General features: G+C 41.9%; 8 protein-coding genes across 11 annotated transcripts in view; all 8 read right to left on the bottom strand.

Moving 5' to 3' along the window:
* Positions 1 to 55: 55 nt before the first annotated feature.
* Positions 56 to 4,166, bottom strand: LOC139916144 (tripartite motif-containing protein 16-like). The gene is made up of 2 exons (XM_078283197.1): positions 4,154 to 4,166; positions 56 to 1,924 (listed from the first exon to the last, which is right to left on the bottom strand). Exons 1-2 carry the CDS (start codon positions 4,164 to 4,166, stop codon positions 249 to 251), a joined length of 1,689 nt encoding a protein of 562 aa, XP_078139323.1. The 3' UTR covers positions 56 to 248.
* A 1,921-nt stretch (positions 4,167 to 6,087) lies between these two features.
* LOC144538569 (E3 ubiquitin/ISG15 ligase TRIM25-like) overlaps positions 6,088 to 24,370 on the bottom strand; it is a 46,346-nt gene continuing 28,063 nt past the window's right edge. Inside the window, exon 2 of one of the 2 annotated variants that reach the window (XM_078283203.1) lies at positions 6,088 to 6,977. The gene's annotated coding sequence lies outside the window, so the exon portion shown is untranslated. Of the gene's footprint in view, positions 6,978 to 22,322; positions 22,376 to 24,370 lie in introns of those variants that run through there. The other variant, XM_078283202.1, reaches the window with a different exon arrangement.
* LOC144538571 (tripartite motif-containing protein 16-like) lies at positions 6,975 to 8,943 on the bottom strand. Its single transcript, XM_078283205.1, has one exon. It carries the CDS (start codon positions 8,932 to 8,934, stop codon positions 7,264 to 7,266), a length of 1,671 nt encoding a protein of 556 aa, XP_078139331.1. The 5' UTR covers positions 8,935 to 8,943; the 3' UTR covers positions 6,975 to 7,263.
* Positions 11,530 to 13,992, bottom strand: LOC139924392 (tripartite motif-containing protein 16-like). Of its 2 annotated transcripts, XM_078283194.1 has the most exons (2): positions 12,246 to 13,992; positions 11,530 to 11,575 (listed from the first exon to the last, which is right to left on the bottom strand). In XM_078283194.1, the coding sequence occupies exons 1-2, from the start codon at positions 13,877 to 13,879 to the stop codon at positions 11,530 to 11,532; spliced, it is 1,680 nt and encodes a 559-aa protein (XP_078139320.1). In that variant the 5' UTR covers positions 13,880 to 13,992. The 2 variants fall into 2 exon arrangements, with proteins under 2 accessions (XP_078139320.1, XP_071771533.2); XM_071915432.2 differs by lacking the exon at positions 11,530 to 11,575 and having other exon boundaries at positions 11,805 to 13,992.
* LOC144538565 (tripartite motif-containing protein 16-like) lies at positions 11,533 to 19,207 on the bottom strand. Its single transcript, XM_078283195.1, has 2 exons — positions 17,036 to 19,207; positions 11,533 to 11,811 (listed from the first exon to the last, which is right to left on the bottom strand). The coding sequence occupies exon 1, from the start codon at positions 19,092 to 19,094 to the stop codon at positions 17,421 to 17,423; it is 1,674 nt and encodes a 557-aa protein (XP_078139321.1). The 5' UTR covers positions 19,095 to 19,207; the 3' UTR covers positions 11,533 to 11,811; positions 17,036 to 17,420.
* Positions 20,634 to 24,324, bottom strand: LOC144538566 (tripartite motif-containing protein 16-like). Its single transcript, XM_078283196.1, has 2 exons — positions 22,700 to 24,324; positions 20,634 to 20,728 (listed from the first exon to the last, which is right to left on the bottom strand). Exons 1-2 carry the CDS (start codon positions 24,322 to 24,324, stop codon positions 20,683 to 20,685), a joined length of 1,671 nt encoding a protein of 556 aa, XP_078139322.1. The 3' UTR covers positions 20,634 to 20,682.
* Positions 22,246 to 24,370, bottom strand: part of LOC144538567 (tripartite motif-containing protein 16-like) — a 7,631-nt gene continuing 5,506 nt past the window's right edge. The window contains exon 2 of the mRNA XM_078283198.1: positions 22,246 to 22,290. The gene's annotated coding sequence lies outside the window, so the exon portion shown is untranslated. The remainder of the gene's footprint in view (positions 22,291 to 24,370) is intronic.
* The window catches only part of LOC144538568 (E3 ubiquitin/ISG15 ligase TRIM25-like), a 25,243-nt gene continuing 23,175 nt past the window's right edge, over positions 22,303 to 24,370 (bottom strand). The window contains exon 2 of one of the 2 annotated variants that reach the window (XM_078283199.1): positions 22,303 to 22,375. The gene's annotated coding sequence lies outside the window, so the exon portion shown is untranslated. Of the gene's footprint in view, positions 22,602 to 24,370 lie in introns of both variants that reach the window. The other variant, XM_078283201.1, reaches the window with a different exon arrangement.

The following is a 24,370-nucleotide window of genomic DNA, read 5'->3' as shown; positions in this document are numbered from 1 at the left end:
AAGAACTGGGTAGTTAGCATGAGCAGTGATAGCCACCATGGCTGAACAGACAAAAAAAAGAGAAACTCAAATTTCATCAACAAAAAATCCAAGGAAAAAAACGTAACAGTCCCGCCCACACTGTTTGATTGACAGGTGATCTCTGGGAAGTGCAGTGCAGAAACACCACAGCAATGAACGCTTTGCAACAAAGACTAACAAATTAAAAATACTTGAATGTCACACATTGCTGCTTTAATAACTCCTGTCTATTTGAGCTTACAGAACTTCACAGTGCCTCTAAGACTAGAAACCCTAATTCCAGGATAGAGAGGCTGAGTGAATCTGGTCTGGACTCTGTGGAGGAGAGTCATGGTTTCAGAGACGCTGTAGAAGGACAGAATACCTGCCTTGTGATCCAGGTACACTCCTATTCTGGAGGACAGAGGGCCTGGGATGAGAGTTTCAATACTGTTATGTATGAATTGACAGTTTCTAGTATCATTTAATACCCAAGACTTGTCATTGTATCCAAATCGACATTCATCCCCTGTTCTGCTAATATCCTTATATGCGACTGCTATTGAAGCTCCCAACAAACCACTCCACTCCACCTCCCAGTAACAACGTCCAGTCAGACCCTCTCTACTCAGGACCTGTTGACTTTGCATGAATCTGTCTGGGTGACTAGAATATGACTGTACTACTGTACATGTTGCTTTTCTGTTCCCCTCAGATAATAACAGAAGTTTGTTTGCTGTGTTTGGATCCAGTGTGATTTGACATGAATATTGTAAGAATTCAGCTCTGGTCTTGGGCTCTGTTTGTGGCAGTAAAACATCCACTTCAGTCACTGCCAATGAGATCTTAGGCCATTCCTCTGTAAGAATGTCCTGTAGTTTATCTCTGGCCTCTGACACAGCTGCAGTCACATCCTCAAAGTAGCGCAGAGGACGGATATCGATGCTGGGAAAGTCTGTAGATTCACTGAGACGTGACAGCGAGGGGTAACTGTGTAGAAAATGTGTGTGATCCTCTGTGTGTGAGAGCCGCTCCAGCTCAGCGTCTTTCCTCCTCAGCTCAGCGATCTCCTGCTTCAGCTTCTCCTGAAGTTCTTCGGCCCGACTCGCTTCCACTTTCTGCTTTGATCTGATCTGCTCCTTCACCTCAGAGCTTCTTTTCTCAAGGAGATGGACCAGCTCAGTGAAGATCTTCTCGCTGTCCTCCACTGCTTTATCAGCAGAGCGATTCGTAGCCTTCACCTCCTGATGAAGCACCTTCACGTCTTTCTCTCTGTCCTGGATTCTCTGCTGGATTTTTTGCCGACTCACCCCGAGCTCTTTCTGCCTCTCGGTCCTTTCTGCTGCAGCTGAGACTGTGTCGTGGCCTTTATGTTCATCCACGGAGCAGAGATAACAGATACACTGCTGATCAGTACGGCAGAACATCTTCATCACCTCGTCGTGACGAGAGCAGATGTTCTCCTGAAGCTTCTGGGAGGGATTGACCAGCTTGTGTTTTTTAAAGGTAGAGGATTCATAGTGAGGCTGGAGGTGCTGCTCACAGTAAGAGGCCAGACACTGCATGCAGGACTTGAGGGCTTTCAGCTTTCTCCCAGTGCAGACATCACAGGCCACATCTCCAGGTCCGGCATAGCAGCGATCAGGAGGAGCAGCTGTAAGTCCGGTCTTCTTCAGTTCCTCCACCAACTCTGCTAACATGGTATTTTTAACCAGGACAGGCCTTGGTGTGAAGGTCTGTCTGCACTGGGGGCAGCTGTGGATTTTCTTCTGATCCTCTTCATCCCAGCAGCCTTTAATACAGCTCATGCAGTAGCTGTGCCCACAGGGAATAGTCACCGGATCCTTCAGTAGATCCAGACAGATCGAACAGCAGAATTTTGCCTGGTCCAGCTGAATTCCTTGCTGCGCCATTTCACTTCTCACTGACAGTGAATGTCAGATAGTTTCACTTTCTCTGAACAGATAACAGGAAGAGGAGGGAGGAGTTATGAAGCTTTGTTTTCTTCCAGGAAGAGGAGCGGTTTACAGAGGCAGTGTGTGTTTAGCACTCGTTTACAACATGAAGTGAAGATTATGACAAATAAAAATGGAGGCAGCAGGAATTGACGTAGTTCTGAAGACCCCATAACAAATTCTCAATGCCTTTGTCTGTATCCAACTTCTCACATGCAGTGTTGCTGAGAAGGGTGTTGTTGTTTGTATGTGTTTATTTTTCCTGCAGTAAAGTTAGATCAGGGGTTTCTACAGTTTTTTATTACATCAAGGACCTCCAAATAGATCATTTTAGACCAGTGACCCTCATTTGATGACATTTTGTCCCAATGAACAGCCTCTGAGAAGATTTTTGCTGTCAGATATGAGTTGGTGCAGAATTACATAACTGTTTATATTGTAGGTGGGGTGACAATGTTGCCTCCCTAACTTGGAGGGTCAGGGTAGGCAATGTAATATCCTGTGGTTTGAAATAAAGAGGCAGAGAAGATCAGCTTCTTTTCACTGTCACCACAGGCTTTATTGTTCTGCGGTGCTTGTCTCTGTTTCGCTATCATTCCTCAGGCACAAAACGCCCTCTAGTGACCTGGATGTGTTGAAGACTTGCACCCTGAATAAAATGAATGCAACTATACCAACTATTTAACAAAATAACCATGAAAAATATAAATAGGGGGTTCTCTTTTTTTCCTTTACTTTTGAATCTTTCTTAATGTCCATTTTCTCAACCCATGCATTCTGCCATTGGGCCAACTTCTGGGTAATGAAACAATAGTGACATGTGGCACTGAAGGATTACAGGAATGTCATTTATCAAAAATTCACAAAGACCCTGCAGAAAGGTAATGCCTTCAGTTCAGAGATGAGCCAGTATTGTAATATATGTACTAAGAGAGGTAAAATAAATAAAGGAAGGGAAATGGGAGAGAAATGTTTACTCTGCATTTTTGGTGTCACCAGATTTTGAGAGTCCTGTAACAGGACGTTTTTAAAGTTTGTCTCCATATCTTTGTTGCTAAGCACTCATTGCTGTTGTGTTTCTGCACTGCACTTCCCAGAGATCACCTGTCAATCAAACAGTGTGGGCGGGACTGTGACGTTTTATTCCTTGGATTTCCTGTTGATGCAGTTTGAGTTTCTGTAGGTGGCGCTCTTTTCTTTATCTGTTCAGCCATGGTGGCTTTCGCTGGTCATGCTAACTACCCAGTTGTTTGATTTATTTTGAAAATGTTTTTTTGCTGCTGCTGCCAGAAACGTAAATTGCATCACTTCCTGTGCACCAGAGGAGAAAAGACCTTCCTGATACCGGGTGTTTTAGCAAATTTAAAAGCTTTCATGAATTGGCTGTAGGTTGAATCACTATTGTGTTATATCAGTCCGTGATAGAGAGCAGCAAAATGGAGATTTATTTACATGAAAATGTCACAGATTATCTGAAACTTTAAAATCTCCCTTTGAGGATGGTGATACGTAACAGAGCAAACTGACATCCTCACATTCAATTCAAAATGTCTAAAAATGATCTTCAAACATGCACACACACACACACACACACACACACACACACACACACACACACACACACACACGCACACCCACACACACACACACACACACACACACACACACACACACTGAATACATGCAGCATTTGAAGCTCAATAGCTGACAGTGGGTTCAGACAACAACCATACAGGAGTCTGTATGTTCACATGTACAATCACTTTGACAGACAGAATAACCAGGTCAAGGCATTTCTACAGTAAACCATCTGCTACTGTGAAAGAGAGATGCATGTAAAGTATTTTCTGACAGTCATTTTATAGTAGGTAACGCTGTGGTGTCGATGCCTACATCCCAGTACTGTTGTAGAAAAGGCCCCAATGTCCAATAACTTTATTTAGTTTAGTTATGGTGTGATGTGTGATAATAGTTATCCTGGTAATTGTTGCAAATATATTAGGACAGAATAATTAGGTACTTTAGTTATCTTGAATCTGATTGGCTAACGTACGCATGCACTGACACGTGTGAGAGTCGAGTTGAGGTTCTCATTAGGAGCTGGAGAGCCCACCGTTTGTCCGATCCCAGCCTGACCAAAGTCAGTCGTTTCCAGTCGCCATATAGCCTAGTTGGGACTTGTGTGTAAATGACAAAACGTAAGTTCTGCATCATAATTATTTCCATTTGTTCTTGTTGTGCTATATTAAAATCGCCGTTGCATATTGTTTAAACCTCTGTAAAGTAATGTAATGTTGGGTAGTTCTACAGGTATCTTTCTAGTTAACTCTTGCAGATGATTTAAGTATCCAAATTCATGGTAGTGCCTTCACATGCCTTGCTAAGTACCTGCGTGTTGTATTGTGTAAAGATAGGTCTTTTTTTTTATATTCCATGTGTACATTCGACCCGTTCAATCAGGTGGTACAGGTTAATTAATATTGACACTAGTTTACCAATTCATCCACGTGCAGGAGACCTTACAGACGTTACATAGTTCGGCCACTAGATGGCGACTTTAAGACTGTTATTTGCACTGTAGACATTAAGCTGCGGGAGTCACACTCCCCTAGGGAACAAGTCAGTGATGTTTCTTTATTACTTGTGAGAAATTTGGTGTTAGATTTCTATGAGTCAGTAGTGTACAGCTGTCAATGCCCATTATAAGAATGGTTATTATTTGATTGTAATTATCATTATTATCTAGTATAAAGTTTATGTAAATTTAGCCTGATACAGGCATTGTAATATATGATCTATTTCTATGTCTGACTTTCAGAACCATATCAACCGTCTGCCAACAATAAAAACCAGTAAACAACCGAAAGCTCCATCATTCATGTTCTAACAGACATCCAAGGGCGAATGCAAATCTGCCTACCCGAATCAACCCTAGCTCAGAGTTATTCGTCCCATTTTACAACTGTGGAATAACATAAAGCTACTCTGAAGAGTTTGTTTTGATGTCTGGATTCACACACAGGGTGACGTCACTGGAGTACTTCCTGTCTGCTTCTTCTTCTCCTTCATGACGGCTGTACAGGTCCATCTCACTGTCGGTGTGTTTCCACATCTCCGTCTCAATGTCGTCCTTCTGCTGCCGGGACCAGAATGGGAAAATACTCCTTTTCAAAAACAAAGGGGAGGAAGGGGGACATTGGGGAACACACCATGTTAAACACACATCATATATGGCTGCGTAATTCGTAAAAATAAAATAAAATAAAATACAAAAATTTAAATCATTCAAATCAAAATCGCAGCACCTGGAAGGTAATTTTGTTTCTCTTCTCTCAGTTTGTTGAACTGTCTCCTCCTGCAAATCAAAACCTGTTCTACTAAAGCTAGGTTGTACAGAGCCAGGGAGTGGCCGTCCTGTGAGGAAATGTATTTTGTGATAATGAAGAATAAACTTGTGCATAAGACATACTGTTGTGTGTGCACAATACAAAAAAATCCTCGAGTAGCATAAAAAGTGTGTGAACTTGTATAAAATGTGCACATTATCTGCCTTGCATGGCAGTGTTTTCAGTAGGTAATACCTTGATAACTCATCTCCTGAGTTTTGCACCAGAAGTCAAATTTAATCCTTGTGTTATCTTCATATTCTGTATGCTCCCCTTGTCCTCAGGTCAAAAATGACCCGCTCTCACTGTCCCTCCTAGTATAAAGCCTCTTCATTTCATTTTTAACCAAAAATCTATTTTGCATGAAGAAACAACCTGTCACATATCAACAACTTGGGAAATAACTGTTTTCCTACCTCACAGTCCAGGTATTCTGTATTTATTCAGTGTATACCACTGTACACTGTACAGTGCTGTACGGTTTTACTGTAAAATATATATCATAAGTGGACTAGTACTGAAGCACCTTTATAATATTATGACCCCACCCCTGACTCTATTCTAGTGAGAAAAAGAGTGCTTCATAGTTACTACAAATCATTTATCAATTTTTTATGAAATTTTAATTAGTCTGTAATTGATTTAATAACTGTCAGGTCAAAAATGACACGCAGACAATCTTTGTACCCTGATGGTGTACAGCTTTTAGAAAAATATTTTTTAAAAAAGGTAAATGTATCACTTTTTCTAATTGTATCACTCCAGGAGAAGTCATCAAATTTAATGGAAAAAAATAAATAAATGTAGGAAATTTTCACTACTGTTAAGCTCAGAAACGGGTCATTTTTGACCCGAGGACAACACAAAGATTAAAAAACAAATCCATCCATTACACCTTATCCAAAGCCTCATTCAACTAAATATATCTTTATTCAACCAATTATCAGGGCAATTAAATGAAATAAATCAATGCAAATAAGTAAATTCAACTGGCAAGTGAGTGAAATCAAATCTGCTGTTATACTAGACATATTAGCTTCACATTTTCTCTAGCAGCTTTGATAGACTTCCTGGAATGAATACACAAGAAATACTTCATTCAATATTTGGGAAAAACTTTATTCATTTTTGTAAACATTCATTTTGTTCACACATCCAATTACTAAAGCCTGATATAGGACTCTTGTTCAATCTTTCCATCTATATATTCACTTCATCCACACAATCAATCTGTTAAACCAGTATGTCGGCACTGTGGAAGGAAACAATGAATGCTCTCCCTATTGATTATAATGATAATTATGACATTTGTAATGCACTTTTTTTTTTAACAAAGTTACAAAGTGCCAGGAACAAAATCAATATATTAACAACTATTCAGCTATGATAAAGGGAAGCCTTCTAGTGCTGGCTCCATTAAAGCCCATGCAGTGGAACAGACATAGGAGAAAATATTAGATCAATACAAATATGCAACAAAGATAAGAACTATATAGACCACACAACAGATTTCATATGAATAAATGTCCATTTGGGTACTCTCTATCACAACTTGATATAGTGATTCAACCTATATCCAGTTCATGAAAGCTTTTACATTCGCTGTTCTAAACAGCCGATGTCTGGAAGCTCTTTCCTGGGCAAAAATCCTCTGGTGCACAGGAAGTGATGCGTTTTATGTTTCCAGTTTGTTTGGAATAAACAGAAGAAGAAGAACTGGGTAGTTAGCATGAGCAGTGATAGCCACACTGGAATGGAAATCCAAGGAAAAACATGACACAGTCCCGCCCACACTGTTTTGATTGACAGGTGATCTGTGGGAAGTGCAGCACAGAAACACCACAGCAATGAGCTCTTAGCAATAAAATCTAACAAATTAAAGATATTTGAATGTCACACATTGCTGCTTTAATAACTCCTGTCTATTTGAGTTTACAGAACTTCACAGTGTCTCTAAGACTAGAAACCCTAAATCCAGGATAGAGAGGCTGAGTGAATCTGGTCTGGACTCTGTGGAGGAGAGTCATGGTTTCAGAGATGTTGTAGAAGGACAGAATACCTGCCTTGTGATCCAGGTACACTCCTATTCTGGAGGACAGAGGGCCTGGGATGGGAGTTTTGATACTGTTATGTATGAATTGACAATTAGGGTAGATATAATTTAATGCCCAAGACTTGTCATTGTATCCAAATCGACATTCATCTCCTGTTCTGCTAATATCCTTATAAGCGACTGCTATTGAAACTCCCAACCTACTCCTCCACTCCACCTCCCAGTAACAACGTCCAGTCAGACCCTCTCTACTAACGACATGGAGCCTGTCCATGAATCTGTCTGGGTGACTAGAATATGACTGTTCTTCTGCTGTAAATTTTGCTTTTCTGTTCCCCTCAGATAATAACAGATATTTGTGTGCTGTATTTGGATCCAGTGTGATTTGACGTGAATATTGTAAGAAGTCAGCTCTGCTCTTGGGCTCTGGTTGTGGCGGTAAAACATCCACTTCAGTCGCTGCCAATGAGATCTTAGGCCATTCCTCTGTAAGAATGTCCTGTAGTTTATCTCTGGCCTCTGACACAGCTGCAGTCACATCATCAAAGTAGCGCAGAGGATGGATATCGATGCTGGGAAAGTCTGTAGATTCACTGAGACGTGACAGCGAGGGGTAACTGTGTAGAAAATGTGTGTGATCCTCTGTGTGTGAGAGCTGCTCCAGCTCAGCGTCTTTCCTCCTCAGCTCAGCGATCTCCTGCTTCAGCTTCTCCTGAAGTTCTTCGGCCCGACTCGCTTCCGCTTTCTGCTTTGATCTGATCTGCTCCTTCACCTCAGAGCTTCTTTTCTCAATGAGACGGACCAGCTCAGTGAAGATCTTCTCGCTGTCCTCCACTGCTTTATCAGCAGAGCAATTCGTAGCCTTCATCTTGTGATGAAGCACTTTCACAGCTTTCTCTCTGTCCTGGATTCTCTGCTGGATTTTTTGCTGACTCACCCCGAGCTCTTTCTGCCTCTCGGTCCTTTCTGCTGCAGCTGAGACTGTGTCGTGGCCTTTATGTTCATCCACGGAGCAGAGATAACAGATACACTGCTGATCAGTACGGCAGAACATCTTCATCACCTCGTCATGACGAGAGCAGATGTTCTCCTGAAGCTTCTGGGAGGGGTCGACCAGCTTGTGTTTTTTAAAGGTAGAGGATTCATAGTGAGGCTGGAGGTGCTGCTCACAGTAAGAGGCCAGACACTGCAGGCAGGACTTGAGGGCTTTCAGCTTTCTCCCAGTGCAGAAATCACAGGCCACATCTCCAGGTCCGGCATAGCAGCGATCAGGAGGAGCAGCTTGAACTCCTATCTTCTTCAGTTCCTCTACTAAATCTGCAAACATGATACTTTTCACCAGGACAGGCCTTGGTGTGAAGGTCTGTCTGCACTGGGGGCAGCTGTGGATTTTCTTCTGATCCTCTTCATCCCAGCAGCCTTTAATACAGCTCATGCAGTAGCTGTGCCCACAGGGAATAGTCACCGGATCCTTCAGTAGATCCAGACAGATCGAACAGCAGAATTTTGCCTCGTCCAGCTGAATTCCTTGCTGCGCCATTTCACTTCTCACTGACAGTGAATGTCAGATAGTTTCACTTCGTCTGAACAGATAAAAGTTGGGCTCCGATCCAAACCAAACCTCTGTTCCTTTTGTTCATGTTAATTTCCTGATCTGCAGTGAAAGGGCTTGTCAGCTGTTGCACTTCACAGCATGTTGTTTACACCCATCTTTAAACTGGCAGATCTGTGAAAGGGGAGGGAACAAGGAAATATCTGGACTGAATGGAACTGGCTGCACTTGAGACCAGGAAGAGGAGGGAGGAGTTATCAGGCTTTGCTTTATTCCAGGAAGAGGAGCGGTTTACAGAGGCAGTGTGTGTTTAGCACTCTTTTACAACATGAAGTGAAGATTATGACAAATAAAAATGGAGGCAGCAGGGATTGACGTAGTTCTGAAGACCCCATAACAAATTCCCAATGCCTTTTGTCTGTATCCAACTTCTCTCATGTGGTGTTGCTGAGAATTCTGGGTGTTGTTGTTCGTATGTGTTTATTTTTCCTGCAGTAAAGTTAGATCAGGGGTTTCTACAGTTTTTTATTACATCAAGGACCTCCAAATAGATCATTTTAGACCAGTGACCCTCATTTGATGACATTTTGTCCCAATGAACAGCCTCTGAGAAGATTTTTGCTGTCAGATATGAGTTGGTGCAGAATTACATAACTGTTTATATTGTAGGTGGGGTGACAATGTTGCCTCCCTAACTTGGAGGGTCAGGGTAGGCAATGTAATATCCTGTGGTTTGAAATAAAGAGGCAGAGAAGATCAGCTTCTTTTCACTGTCACCACAGGCTTTATTGTTCTGCGGTGCTTGTCTCTGTTTCGCTATCATTCCTCAGGCACAAAACGCCCTCTAGTGACCTGGATGTGTTAGACTTGCACCCTGAATAAAATGAATGCAACTATACTAACTACTTTTGAATCTTTCTTAATGTCCATTTTCTCAACCCATGCATTCTGCCATTGGGCCAACTTCTGGGTAGTGAAATAATAGTGACATGTGGCACTGAAGGATTACAGGAATGTCATGTATCAAGAATTCACAAAGACCCTGCAGAAAGCTGATGCCTTTAGTTCAGAGATGAGCCAGTATTGTAATATATGTACTAAGAGAGGTAAAATAAATAAAGGAAGGGAAATGGGAGAGAAATGTCCACTCTGCATTTTTGGTGTGACCAGATTTTGAGAGTGCTGTAACAGGACTTTTTAAAGTTTGTCTCCATATCTTTGTTGCTTAGTGCTCATTGCTGTATGTTCATATGTACAATCACTTTGACAGACAGAATAACCAGGTCAAGGCATTTCTACAGTAAACCATCTGCTACTCTGAAAGAGAGATATAAGTATTTTCTGACAGTCATTTTATAGTAGGTAACACTGTGGTGTCGATGCATACATCCCAGTACTGTGGAATAACATAAAGCTACTCTGAAGAGTTTGTTTTGATGTCTGGATTCACACACAGGGTGATGTCACTGGAGTACTTCCTGTCTGCTTCTTCTTCTCCTTCATGACGGCTGTGCAGGTCCATCTCACTGTCGGAGTGTTTCCACATCTCCGTCTCAATGTCGTCCTTCTGCTGCCGGGACCAGAATGGGAAAATACTCCTTTTCAAAAACAAAGGGGAGAATAAAAAACACACCATGTTAGACACACATTAAAATCAAAATCACTGCAGCTGGAAGCTCATTTTGTTTCTCTTCTCTCAGTTTGTTGAACTGTCTCCTCCTGCAAATCAAAACCTGTTCTACCAAAGGTTATGAGTGTCCATCCTGTGAGGAAATAATGTATTTTGTGGTAATGAAGTAGAAACTTGTGTGTACGACATGCTGTTGTATGCGCACAATGCATAAAACATGCGCTCGAGTTGCATAAAAAGTGTGCAAATTGGAATAAAATGTGCGCATGTAATAAAGTTGAGATATAGAACCACTGCAACCTGACTTGGTGGCTTGGTGTTGGAGAGCTTGTTCAGTGATACTCTATAACATCCCTCCAGTCTGCATATTGACGATAGTAGAGCCACTTTGCTCTCAATATGTCAGCTGTCAGTTGTTTCTTGTTAATAATTGCCTTGCATGGCAGTGTTGTCATTAGGTAATGCATTGATAACTCATCTCCTGAGTTTTGTACCAGAAGTCAAATTTTAACGACAAATCCATCCATTACACCTTATGCAAAGCCTTATTCAACTAAATACATCTTTATTCAACTAATTATAGGGGGAAATTAAATGAAATAAATCAATGCAATCAAGTAAATTCAACTGGCAAGTGAGTGAAATCAAATCTGCTCTAAACATTAAGACTGCAGGATCGGCTCAGTTATACTGACATATTAGCTTCACATTTTCTCTAGCAGCTTTGATAGACTTCCTGGAATGAATGCACAAGAAATACTTCATTCATTCTTGGAAAAAAACTTTATTCATTTTTGTAAACATTCATGTTGCTCACACATCTAATCACTAAAGCCTGATATAGGACTCTTGTTCAATCTTTCCATCTATATATTCACTTCATCCACACAATCAATCTGTTAAACCAGTATGTCGGCACTGTGGAGGGAAACAATGAATGTTGTCCCTATTGATTATAACAATAATGATGACATTTGTACTGCACTTTTCTTAACCAAACTTTTAAAGTGCCAGGAACAAAATCAACTTATTAACAACTATTTAGCTATGATAAAGGGAAGCCTTCTAGTGCTGGCTCCATTAAAGCCCATGCAGTGGAACAGAAATAGGAGAAAATATTAGAGCAATATCCAAAATGCAACAAAGATAAGAACTATAAAGACCACACAACAGTTTACATATGAATAAATGTCCATTTGGGTACTCTCTATCACAACTTGATATAGTGATTCAACCTATATCCAGTTCATTAAAGCTTTTACATTTCTAAACAGCCGATGTCTGGAAGCGCTTTCCTTGGGAAAATATCCTCTGCCGCACAGGAAGTGATGCGTTTTACGTTTCCAGTTTGTTTGGAATAAACAGAAGAAGAAGAATTGGGTAGTTAGCATGAGCAGTGATAGCCACCATGGCTTAACAGACAAAGAAAAGAGAAACTCAAACTTCATCAACAGAAAATCCAAGGAAAAAGATGTAACAGTCCCGCCCACACTGTTTGATTGACAGGTGATCTCTGGGAAGTGCAGTGCAGAAACACAACAGCAATGAGCGCTTAGCAACAAAGACTAACAAATTCAAAAATACTTGAATGTCACACATTGTTGCTTTAATAACTCCTGTCTATTTGAGCTTACAGAACTCCACAGTGGCTCCAGGAACACCAAACAACCCAAAAATCTCAAATCCAGGATAGAGAGGCTGAGTGAATCTGGTCTGGACTCTGTGGAGGAGAGTCATGGTTTCAGAGACTCTGTAGAAGGACAGAATACCTGCCTTGTGATCCAGGTACACTCCTATTCTGGAGGACAGAGGGCCTCGGGTGGGAGTTTTGATACTGTTATGTATGAATTGATAATTAAAGAGGGTATAATTTAATGCCCAAGACTTGTCATTGTATCCAAATTGACATTCATTCCCTGTTCTGCTAATATCCTTATATGCGACTGCTATTGAAACTCCACACACACCACTCCACTCCACCTCCCAGTAACAACGTCCAGTCAGACCCTCTCTACTCAGGACCTGGCGCCTTTCCATGAATCTGTCTGGGTGACTAGAATATGACTGTTCTTCTGCTGTACATGTTGCTTTTCTGTTCCCCTCAGATAATAACAGAAGTGTGTGTGCTGTGTTTGGATCCAGTGTGATTTGACATGAATATTGTAAGAATTCAGCTCTGGTCTTGGGCTGTGGTTGTGGCAGTAAAACATCCACTTCAGTCACTGCCCATGAGATCTTAGTCCATTCCTCTGTAAGAATGTCCTGTAGTTTATCTCTGGCCTCTGACACAGCTGCAGTCACATCCTCAAAGTAGCGCAGAGGACGGATATCGATGCTGGGAAAGTCTGTAGATTCACTGAGACGTGACAGCGAGGGGTAACTGTGTAGAAAATGTGTGTGATCCTCTGTGTGTGAGAGCTGCTCCAGCTCAGCGTCTTTCCTCCTCAGCTCAGCGATCTCCTGCTTCAGCTTCTTCTGAAGTTCTTCGGCCCGACTCGCTTCCACTTTCTGCTTTGATCTGATCTGCTCCTTCACCTCAGAGCTTCTTTTCTCAATGAGACGGACCAGCTCAGTGAAGATCTTCTCACTGTCCTTCACTGCTTTATCAGCAGAGCGATTCATAGCCTTCATCTTCTGTTGAAGCACCTTCACGTCTTTCTCTCTGTCCTGGATTCTCTGCTGGATTTTTTGCCGACTCACCCCGAGCTCTTTCTGCCTCTCGGTCCTTTCTGCTGCAGCTGAGACCGTGTCGTGGCCTTTATGTTCATCCACGGAGCAGAGATAACAGATACACTGCTGATCAGTACGGCAGAACATCTTCATCACCTCGTCATGACGAGAGCAGATGTTCTCCTGAAGCTTCTGGGAGGGATCGACCAGCTTGTGTTTTTTAAAGGTAGAGGATTCATAGTGAGGCTGGAGGTGCTGCTCACAGTAAGAGGCCAGACACTGCAGGCAGGACTTGAGGGCTTTCAGCTTTCTCCCAGTGCAGAAATCACAGGCCACATCTCCAGGTCCGGCATAGCAGCGATCAGGAGGAGCAGCTGTAAGTCCGGTCTTCTTCAGTTCCTCCACCAACTCTGCAAACATGGTATTTTTCACCAGGACAGGCCTTGGTGTGAAGGTCTGTCTGCACTGGGGGCAGCTGTGGATTTTCTTCTGATCCTCTTCATCCCAGCAGCCTTTAATACAGCTCATGCAGTAGCTGTGCCCACAGGGAATAGTCACCGGATCCTTCAGTAGATCCAGACAGATCGAACAGCAGAATTTTGCCTGGTCCAGCTGAATTCCTTGCTGCGCCATTTCACTTCTCACTGACAGTGAATGTCAGATAGTTTCACTTCATCTGAACAGATAAAAGTTGGGCTCTGATCCAAACCAAACCTCTGTTCCTTTTGTTCATGTTCATTTCCTGATCTGCAGTGAAAGGGCTCGTCAGCTCTTGCACTTCACAGCATGTTGTTCACACCGATCTTTAAACATGCAGATCTGTGAAAGGGGAGGGAACAAGGAAATATCTGGACTGAATGGAACTGGCTGTACTTGAGACCAGGAAGAGGAGGGAGGAGTTATCAGGCTTTGCTTCATTCCAGGAAGAGGAGCGGTTTACAGAGGCAGTGTGTGTTTAGCACTCATTTACAACATGAAGTGAAGATTATGACAAATAAAAATGGAGGCAGCAGGGATTGACGTAGTTCTGAAGACCCCATAACAAATTCCCAATGCCTTTGTCTGTATCCAACTTCTCTCATGTGGTGTTGCTGAGAATTCTAGGTGTTGTTGTTCGTATGTGTTTATTTTTCCTGCATTAAAGTTAGATCAGGGGTTTCTACACATTTTTATTACATCAAGGACCCCCAAATAGATCTGCTTTAGACCACAGACCCTCATTTGATGACATTTTGTCCCAGTTAAAAGCCTCTGAGAAGATTTTTGCTGTCAGATATGAGTTGGTGCAGAATTACGTAACTGTTTGTATTGTAGGTGGGGTGACAACAACAGTGTGCAGTAAAACCTCTTCTTCATGCATTCTGCCATTGGGCCAACTTCTGGGTAGTGAAATAATAGTGACATGTGGCACTGAAGGATTACAGGAATGTCATGTATCAAGAATTCACAAAGACCCTGCAGAAAGCTGATGCCTTCAGTTCAGAGATGAGCCAGTATTGTAATATATGTACTAAGAGAGGTAAAATAAATAAAGGAAGGGAAATGGGAGAGAAATGTTTACTCTGCATTTTTGTTGTGACCAGATTTTGAGAGTCCTGTAACAGGACATTTTTAAAGTTTGTCTCCATCTTTGTTGCTAAGCGTTCATTGCTGTGGTGTTTCTGCACTGCACTTCCCAGAGATCAGCTGTCAATCAAACAGTGTGGGTGGAGCTTGGATTTTCTGTTGATGAAGTTTGAGTTTCTGTCGGTGGGTCAAATGTAAATGCTTTTATGGACTGGCCATGGGTGGAATCATTATTGTGTTATATCACTCAGTGATAGAGAGTAGCAAAATGGAGATTTATTTATATGAATAAATCACAGATTATTACTTTAAAGGTTAAAAATGTTAAAATCTGAAACTTCCCTTTCAGGATAGTGTTATACATCACAGAGCAAACCAACATCCTCACTCCTGATTTAACAAAAACATCTTTGACTAACTAAAAGTAAAAATTACCTTGATTTTTTAATGGAAAATTGAGTACATTTAATTCAAAATGTATAAAAAAAAGAACTTCAAACGTGCACACACACACACACACACACACACACACACACACACTGAATACATGTAGTATTTGAAGCTCAATAGCTGACAGTGGGTTCAGACAACAACCATACAGGCTGCTGTATGTTCATATGTACAATCACTCTGACAGACAGAATAACCAGGTCAAGGCATTTCTACAGTAAACCATCTGCTACTCTGAAAGAGAGATATAAGTATTTTCTGACAGTCATTTTATAGTAGGGAACACTGTGGTGTCGATGCATACATCCCAGTACTGTGGAATAACATAAAGCTACTCTGAAGAATTTGTTTTGATGTCTGGATTCACACACAGGGTGATGTCACTGGAGTACTTCCTGTCTGCTTCTTCTTCTCCTTCATGACGGCTGTGCAGGTCCATCTCACTGTCGGAGTGTTTCCACATCTCCGTCTCAATGTCGTCCTTCTGCTGCCAGGACCAGAATGGGAAAATACTCCTTTTCAAAAACAAAGGGGAGAATAAAAAACACACCATGTTAGACACATTAAAATCAAAATCACTGCAGCTTGAAGCTCATTTTGTTTCTCTTCTCTCAGTTTGTTGAACTGTCTCCTCCTGCAAATCAAAACCTGTTCTACCAAAGGTTATGAGTGGCCATCCTGTGAGGAAATAATGTATTTTGTGGTAATGAAGTAGAAACTTGTGTGTACGACATGCTGTTGTATGCGCACAATGCATAAAACATGCGCTTGAGTTGCATAAAAAGTGTGTAAATTGGAATAAAATGTGCGCATGTATTAAAGTTAAGATATAGAACCACTGCAACCTGACTTGGTGGCTTGGTGTTGGAGAGCTTGTTCAGCGATACTCTATAACATCCCTCCAGTCTGCATATTGACGATAGTAGAGCCCCTTTGCTCTCAATATGTCAGCTGTCAGTTGTTTCTTGTTAATAATTGCCTTGCATGGCAGTGTTGTCATTAGGTAATGCATTGATAACTCATCTCCTGAGTTTTGTACCAGAAGTCAAATTTTAACGACAAATCCATCCATTACACCTTATCCAAAGCCTCATTCAACTAAATACAACTTTATTCAACTAATTATCAGGGAAATTAAATGAAATAAATCAATGCAATCAAGTAAATTCAACTGGCAAGTGAGTGAAATCAAATGTGCTCTAAACATTAAGACTGCAGGATCGGCTCAGTTATACTGTCATATTAGCTTCACATTTTCTCGAGCAGCTTTGATAGACTTCCTGGAATGAATGCACAAGAAATACTTCATTCATTCTTGGAAATTTTTTTTATTCATTTTTGTAAACATTCATTTTGCTCACACATCTAATCACTAAAGCCTGATATAGGACTCTTGTTCAACCTTTCCATCTATATATTCACTTCATCCACACAATCAATCTGTTAAACCAGTATGTCGGCACTGTGGAGGGAAAAAAACGCTCTCCTTATTGATTATAGTAATAATGATGACATTTGTAGTGCACTTTTCTTAACCAAACTTTTAAAGTGCCAGGAACAAAATCAACATATTAACAACTATTTAGCTATGATAAAGGGAAGCCTTCTAGTGCTGGCTCCATTAAAGCCCATGCAGTGGAACAGAAATAGGAGAAAATATTAGAGCAATACAAATATGCAACAAAGATAAGAACAATATAGACCACACAACAGTTTAAGTTTTCATATGAATAAATGTCCATTTGGGTACTCTCTATCACAACTTGATTCAACCTATATTCAGTTCATGAAAGCTTTTCCATTCGCTGTTCTAAACAGCCGATGTCTGGAAGCTCTTTCCTGGGAAAAAAATCCTCTGGCGCACAGGAAGTGATGCGTTTTACATTTCCAGTTTGTTTGAAAAGAAGAAGAAGAACTGGGTAGTTAGCATGAGCAGTGATAGCCACCATGGCTGAACAGACAAAAAAAAGAGAAACTCAAATTTCATCAACAAAAAATCCAAGGAAAAAAATGTAACAGTCCCGCCCACACTGTTTGATTGACAGGTGATCTCTGGGAAGTGCAGTGCAGAAACACAACAGCAATGACCGCTGAGCAACAAAATCTAACAAATTAAAAATACTTGAATGTCACACATTGCTGCTTTAATAACTCCTGTCTATTGGGGCTTACAGAACTCCACAGTGGCTGCAATACCAGTAAGCCTAAATCCAGGATAGAGAGGCTGAGTGAATCTGGTCTGGACTCTGTGGAGGAGAGTCATGGTTTCAGAGATGCTGTAGAAGGACAGAATACCTGCCTTGTGATCCAGGTACACTCCTATTCTGGATGACCGAGGGCCTGAGATGGGAGTTTTGATACTGTTATGTATGAATTGCCAATTACGGTAAATAGTATAATCTAATGCCCAAGACTTGTCATTGTATCCAAATTGACATTCATCCCCAGTTCTGCTAATATCCTTATATGCGACTGCTATTGAAACTCCCCACACACCACTCCACTCCACCTCCCAGTAACAACGTCCAGTCAGACCCTCTCTACTCAGGACCTGGACCCTGTACATGAATCTGTCTGGGTGACTAGAATATGACTGTTCTTCTGCTGTAAATGTTGCTTTTCTGTTCCCCTCAGATAATAACAGACGTGTGTGTGCTGTGTTTGGATCCAGTGTGATTTGACATGAATATTGTAAGAATTCAGCTCTGGTCTTGGGCTCTGGTTGTGGCAGTACAACATCCACTTCAGTCACTGCCCATGAGATCTTAGTCCATTCCTCTGTAAGAATGTCCTGTAGTTTATCTCTGGCCTCTGACACAGCTGCAGTCACATCCTCAAAGTAGCGCAGAGGACGGATATCGATGCTGGGAAAGTCTGTAGATTCACTGAGACGTGACAGCGAGGGGTAACTGTGTAGAAAATGTGTGTGATCCTCTGTGTGTGAGAGCTGCTCCAGCTCAGCGTCTTTCCTCCTCAGCTCAGCGATCTCCTGCTTCAGCTTCTTCTGAAGTTCTTCGGCCCGACTCGCTTCCACTTTCTGCTTTGATCTGATCTGCTCCTTCACCTCAGAGCTTCTTTTCTCAATGAGATGGACCAGCTCAGTGAAGATCTTCTCGCTGTCCTTCACTGCTTTATCAGCAGAGCGATTCGTAGCCTTCACCTCCTGTTGAAGCACCTTCATGTCTTTCTCTCTGTCCTGGATTGTCTGCTGGATTTTCTGCCGGCTCACCCCGAGCTCTTTCTGCCTCTCGGTCCTTTCTGCTGCAGCTGAGACTGTGTCGTGGCCTTTATGTTCATCCACGGAGCAGAGATAACAGATACACTGCTGATCAGTACGGCAGAACATCTTCATCACCTCGTCATGACGAGAGCAGATGTTCTCCTGAAGCTTCTCAGAGGGATCGACCAGCTTGTGTTTTTTAAAGGTAGAGGATTCATAGTGAGGCTGGAGGTGCTGCTCACAGTAAGAGGCCAGACACTGCAGGCAGGACTTGAGGGCTTTCAGCTTTCTCCCAGTGCAGAAATCACAGGCCACATCTCCAGGTCCGGCATAGCAGCGATCAGGAGGAGCAGCTGTAAGTCCGGTCTTCTTCAGTTCCTCCACCAACTCTGCTAACATGGTATTTTTCACCAGGACAGGCCTTGGTGTGAAGGTCTGTCTGCACTGGGGGCAGCTGTGGATTTTCTTCTGATCCTCTTCATCCCAGCAGCCTTTAATACAGCTCATGCAGTAGCTGTGCCCACAGGGAATAGTCACCGGATCCTTCAGTAGATCCAGACAGATCGAACAGCAGAATTTTGCCTGGTCCAGCTGAATTCCTTGCTGCGCCATTTCACTTCTCACTGACAGTGAATGTCAGATAGTTTCACTTCGTCTGAACAGATAAAAGTTGGGCTCCGATCCAAACCAAACCTCTGTTCCTTTTGTTCATGTTCATTTGCTGATTTGCAGTGAAAGGGCTCGTCAGCTCTTGCACTTCACAGCATGTTGTTTACACCCATCTTTAAACTGGCAGATCTGTGAAAGGGGAGGGAACAAGGAAATATCTGGACTGAATGGAACTGGCTGCACTTGAGACCAGGAAGAGGAGGAAGGAGTTATCAGGCTTTGCTTTATTCCAGGAAGAGGAGCGGTTTACAGAGGCAGTGTGTGTTTAGCACTCTTTTACAACATGAAGTGAAGATTAAGACAAATAAAAATGGAGGCAGCAGGAATTGACATAGTTCTGAAGACCCCATAACAAATTCCCAATGACTTTTGCCTGTATCCAACTTCTCTCATGTGGTGTTGCTGAGAATTCTGGGTGTTGCTGTTCGTATGTGTTTATTTTTCCTGCAGTAAAGTTAGATCAGGGGTTTCTACACTTTTTTATGACATCAAGGACCTCCAAATAGATCCGCTTTAGACCACAGACCCTCATTTGATGACATTTTGTCCCAATGAACAGCCTCTGAGAAGATTTTTGCTGTCAGATATTAGTTGGTGCAAATTTACGTAACTGTTTATATTGTAGGTGGGGTGACAACAACAGTGTGCAGTAAAACCTCTTCTTCATGCATTCTGTCATTGGGCCAACTTCTGGGTAGTGAAATAATAGTGACATGTGGCACTGAAGGATTACAGGAATGTCATGTATCAAGAATTCACAAAGACCCTGCAGAAAGCTGATGCCTTCAGTTAAGAGATGAGCCAGTAACGAACTGATGTGTTTTTTACGTATCCAGTTTGTTTGGAATAAATAGAAGAAGAAGAACTGGGTAGTTAGCATGAGCACCAATAGCCACCATGGCTGAACAGACAAAGAAAAGAGAAACTCAAATTTCACCAACAGAAAACCCAAAGAAAAAGGCGTCACACATAGGCGGTTCTCCCTATAGGCAGAATAGGCAAATGCCTAGGGCCTCACGCATCCTTTAATGTATTTTTTGTACTTTAGAAAAAAACAAATCTTACCCTTTTTATTGGATACATTACGCGCCAATGATCATAAAACCAAAAAAAAAAGCACTGATTCGGGGAAGGCCCACCCACAGCAAAATATTACTCTTATTGACTGAGGCCCCCATGAAAATCTTCATTTTAAGCTCATGTCCAAGTGGAGAGAGCCACATTCACCTTTGTATTTATTACATTTTATTTTGATATTCATATGCTGTATCTTATAACAGGTAACAAACATACAATGCTTTAAACACTACATATTTACTTCACTGCTTGATGGTGGGTAGGATTTGCCTCAAAGGGGGCCTCCACAGAAAATTTTGCCTAGAGCCTCCGAGCCAGCCCTGATGTCACAGTCCCGCCCACACTGTTTGATTGACAGGTGATCTCTGGGAAGTGCAGTGAAACAACACCACAGACAAACAAACAAATTAAAAAATACTTGAAGTTCACACATTGCTGCTTTAATAACTCCTGTCTATTTGAGCTTACAGAGCTCCACAGTGACTCCAAAACCAGAAAGCCTGAATCCAGGATAGAGAGGCTGAGTGAAGTGAACTGTAGAAGGACAGAATACCTGCCTTGTGATCCAGGTAAACTCCTATTCTGGAGGACAGAGGGTCTGGTATGAGAGTGTTGATACTGTTATGTATGAATTGACAATTAGGGTAGATATAATTTAATGCCCAAGACTTGTCATGTATCCAAATCGACATTCATCCCCTGTTCTGCTAATATCCTTATATGCGACTGCTATTGAAATTCCCCACCCACCACTCCACTCCACCTCCCAGTAACAACGTCCAGTCAGACCCTCTCTACTCAGGACCTGGACCCTGTCCATGAATCTGTCTGGGTGACTAGAATATGACTGTACTTCTTCTATAAATGTTGCTTTTCTGTTCCCCTCAGATAATAACAGACGTGTGTATATCACCATTTGTGAACATGTGAACATTTTTTGTATGAATGTATTTGAATGTGTAAAAAAGATTTAAGCAAACAAAAATAATGTGTAAATGTGTAGAAGACATTTGTAGTTGTAAACAACATTTTGTGAATGTGTAAATAACATTTGTGGACAAATGATTTCAAATGTGAGGTTGCAAAAAAAAATCAGAGCAAACAGATATAGTTTTGTGAATGTGTTATGAAAGATTCAGAGCAGCAACCTCTGTGTGAAAAATGTCGCTCAAAGTTTAAGTCTGTTCATGTGACATCCAGGTTACAAGCACAGATTTTGACCCTGTTTTGCCTCGGGAGTCTACTAGCCCCACATACTCTATCTGTTAATCTATTGATATCTTCCTTTCATAATGTACTAGACTTAGAATTGTCAATTGCGTCTGCAAACAATGCTAAAGGAGAAACATTAGAGGACATTAAAAGAGCTGCTGACCTGTTGATATCCTTTATGTAAAATATGTTTGTAGATATGTGTATATGTTTATACGAGGAAGGACGAGTCTGAGGGTGTACGTGTCAAGTTTTGTGTGCAATTATGATATTAAGACTGCAGGATCGGCTCAGTTATACTGTCATATTAGCTTCACATTTTCTCTAGCAGCTTTGATAGACTTCCTGGAATGAATACACAAGAAATACTTCATTCATTCTTGGAAAAAAAACTTTATTCATTTTTGTAAATATTCATTTTGCTCACACATCCAATCGCTAAAGCCTGATATAGGACTCTTGTTCAATCTTTTTATCTGTATATTCACTTCATCCACACAATCAATCTGTTAAACCAGTATGTCGGCACTGTGGAGGAAAAACAATTAATGCTCTCAGTATTGATTATAATGATAATTATGACATTTGTAGTGCACTTTTCTTAGCAAAGTCACAAAGTGCCAAGAACAAAATCAACTTATTAACAAGTATTTAGCTATGATAAAGGGAAGCCTTCTAGTGCTGGCTCCATTAAAGCCCATGCAGTGGAACAGAAATAGGAGAAAATATTAGAGCAATACAAATATGCAACAAAGATAAGAACTATAAAGACCACAAGACAGTTTATGTTTTCATATGAATAAATGTCCATTTGGGTACTCTCTATCACAACTTAATATAATGATTCAACCTATATCCAGTTCATGAAAGATTTTCCATTCACTGTTCTAAACACCCGAAGTCTGGAAGCTCTTTCCTGGGAAAAGAATACCCTGCTGCACAGGAAGTGATGAGTTTTCCATTTCCAGTTTGTTTGAAATATATAGAAGAAGAACTGGGTAGTTAGCATGAGCAGCGATAGCCACCATGGCTAAACAGACAAAGAAAAGAGAAACTCAAACTTCATCAACAGAAAATCCAAGGAAAAAGACATTACAGTCCCACCCACACTGTTTGATTGACAGGTGATCTCTGGGAAGTGAAGTGAAACAACACCACAGACTAACATTAAAAATACTTGAATGTCACACATTGCTGTTTTAAAAACTCCTGTCTATTTGAGTTTACAGAACTCCACAGTGGATCCATATTTAAAAAACCCAAATCCAGGATAGAGAGGCTGAGTGAATCTGGTCTGGACTCTGTGGAGGAGAGTCATGGTTTCAGAGACGCTGTAGAAGGACAGAATACCTGCCTTGTGATCCAGGTACACTCCTATTCTGGAGGACAGAGGGCCTGAGATGGGAGTTTTGATACTGTTATGTATGAATTGATAATTAAAGAGGGTATAATTTAATGCCCAAGACTTGTCATTGTATCCAAATCGACATTCATTCCCTGTTCTGCTAATATCCTTATATGCGACTGCTATTGAAACTCCCAACAAACCACTCCACTGCACCTCCCAGTAACAACGTCCAGTCAGACCCTCTCTACTCAGGACCTGGCGCCTTTCCATGAATCTGTCTGGGTGACTAAAATATGACTGTTCTTCTGCTGTACATGTTGCTTTTCTGTTCCCCTCAGATAATAACACACGTGTGTTTGCTGTGTTTGGATCCAGTGTGATTTGACATGAATATTGTAAGAAGTCAGCTCTGGTCTTGGGCTCTGGTTGTGGCGGTAAAACATCCACTTCAGTCACTGCCAATGAGATCTTAGTCCATTCCTCTGTAAGAATGCCCTGTAGTTTATCTCTGGCCTCTGACACAGCTGCAGTCACATCCTCAAAGTAGCGCAGAGGACGGATATCGATGCTGGGAAAGTCTGTAGATTCACTGAGACGTGACAGCGAGGGGTAACTGTGTAGAAAATGGGTGTGATCCTCTGTGTGTGAGAGCTGCTCCAGCTCAGCGTCTTTCCTCCTCAGCTCAGCGATCTCCTGCTTCAGCTTCTCCTGAAGTTCTTCGGCCCGACTCGCTTCCGCTTTCTGCTTTGATCTGATCTGCTCCTTCACCTCAGAGCTTCTTTTCTCAATGAGACGGACCAGCTCAGTGAAGATCTTCTCACTGTCCTCCACTGCTTTATCAGCAGAGCGATTCGTAGCCTTCATCTTCTGTTGAAGCACCTTCACGTCTTTCTCTCTGTCCTGGATTCTCTGCTGGATTTTTTGCTGACTCACCCCGAGCTCTTTCTGCCTCTCGGTCCTTTCTGCTGCAGCTGAGACCGTGTCGTGGCCTTTATGTTCATCCACGGAGCAGAGATAACAGATACACTGCTGATCAGTACGGCAGAACATCTTCATCACCTCGTCATGACGAGAGCAGATGTTCTCCTGAAGCTTCTGGGAGGGATCGACCAGCTTGTGTTTTTTAAAGGTAGAGGATTCATAGTGAGGCTGGAGGTGCTGCTCACAGTAAGAGGCCAGACACACCAGACAGGACTTGAGGGCTTTCAGCTTTCTCCCAGTGCAGAAATCACAGGCCACATCTCCAGGTCCGGCATAGCAGCGATCAGGAGGAGCAGCTGTAAGTCCGGTCTTCTTCAGTTCCTCCACCAACTCTGCAAACATGGTATTTTTCACCAGGACAGGCCTTGGTGTGAAGGTCTGTCTGCACTGGGGGCAGCTGTGGATTTTCTTCTGATCCTCTTCATCCCAGCAGCCTTTAATACAGCTCATGCAGTAGCTGTGCCCACAGGGAATAGTCACCGGATCCTTCAGTAGATCCAGACAGATCGAACAGCAGAATTTTGCCTGGTCCAGCTGAATTCCTTGCTGCGCCATTTCACTTCTCACTGACAGTGAATGTCAGATAGTTTCACTTCATCTG

The sequence above is a fragment of the Centroberyx gerrardi genome, chromosome 4 (assembly GCF_048128805.1).
Source record: "Centroberyx gerrardi isolate f3 chromosome 4, fCenGer3.hap1.cur.20231027, whole genome shotgun sequence".
Taxonomy (NCBI): domain Eukaryota; kingdom Metazoa; phylum Chordata; class Actinopteri; order Beryciformes; family Berycidae; genus Centroberyx; species Centroberyx gerrardi.
The sequence above is the reverse complement of the archived record's forward strand: the minus strand, read 5'-3'. Positions and strand labels throughout refer to the sequence as shown.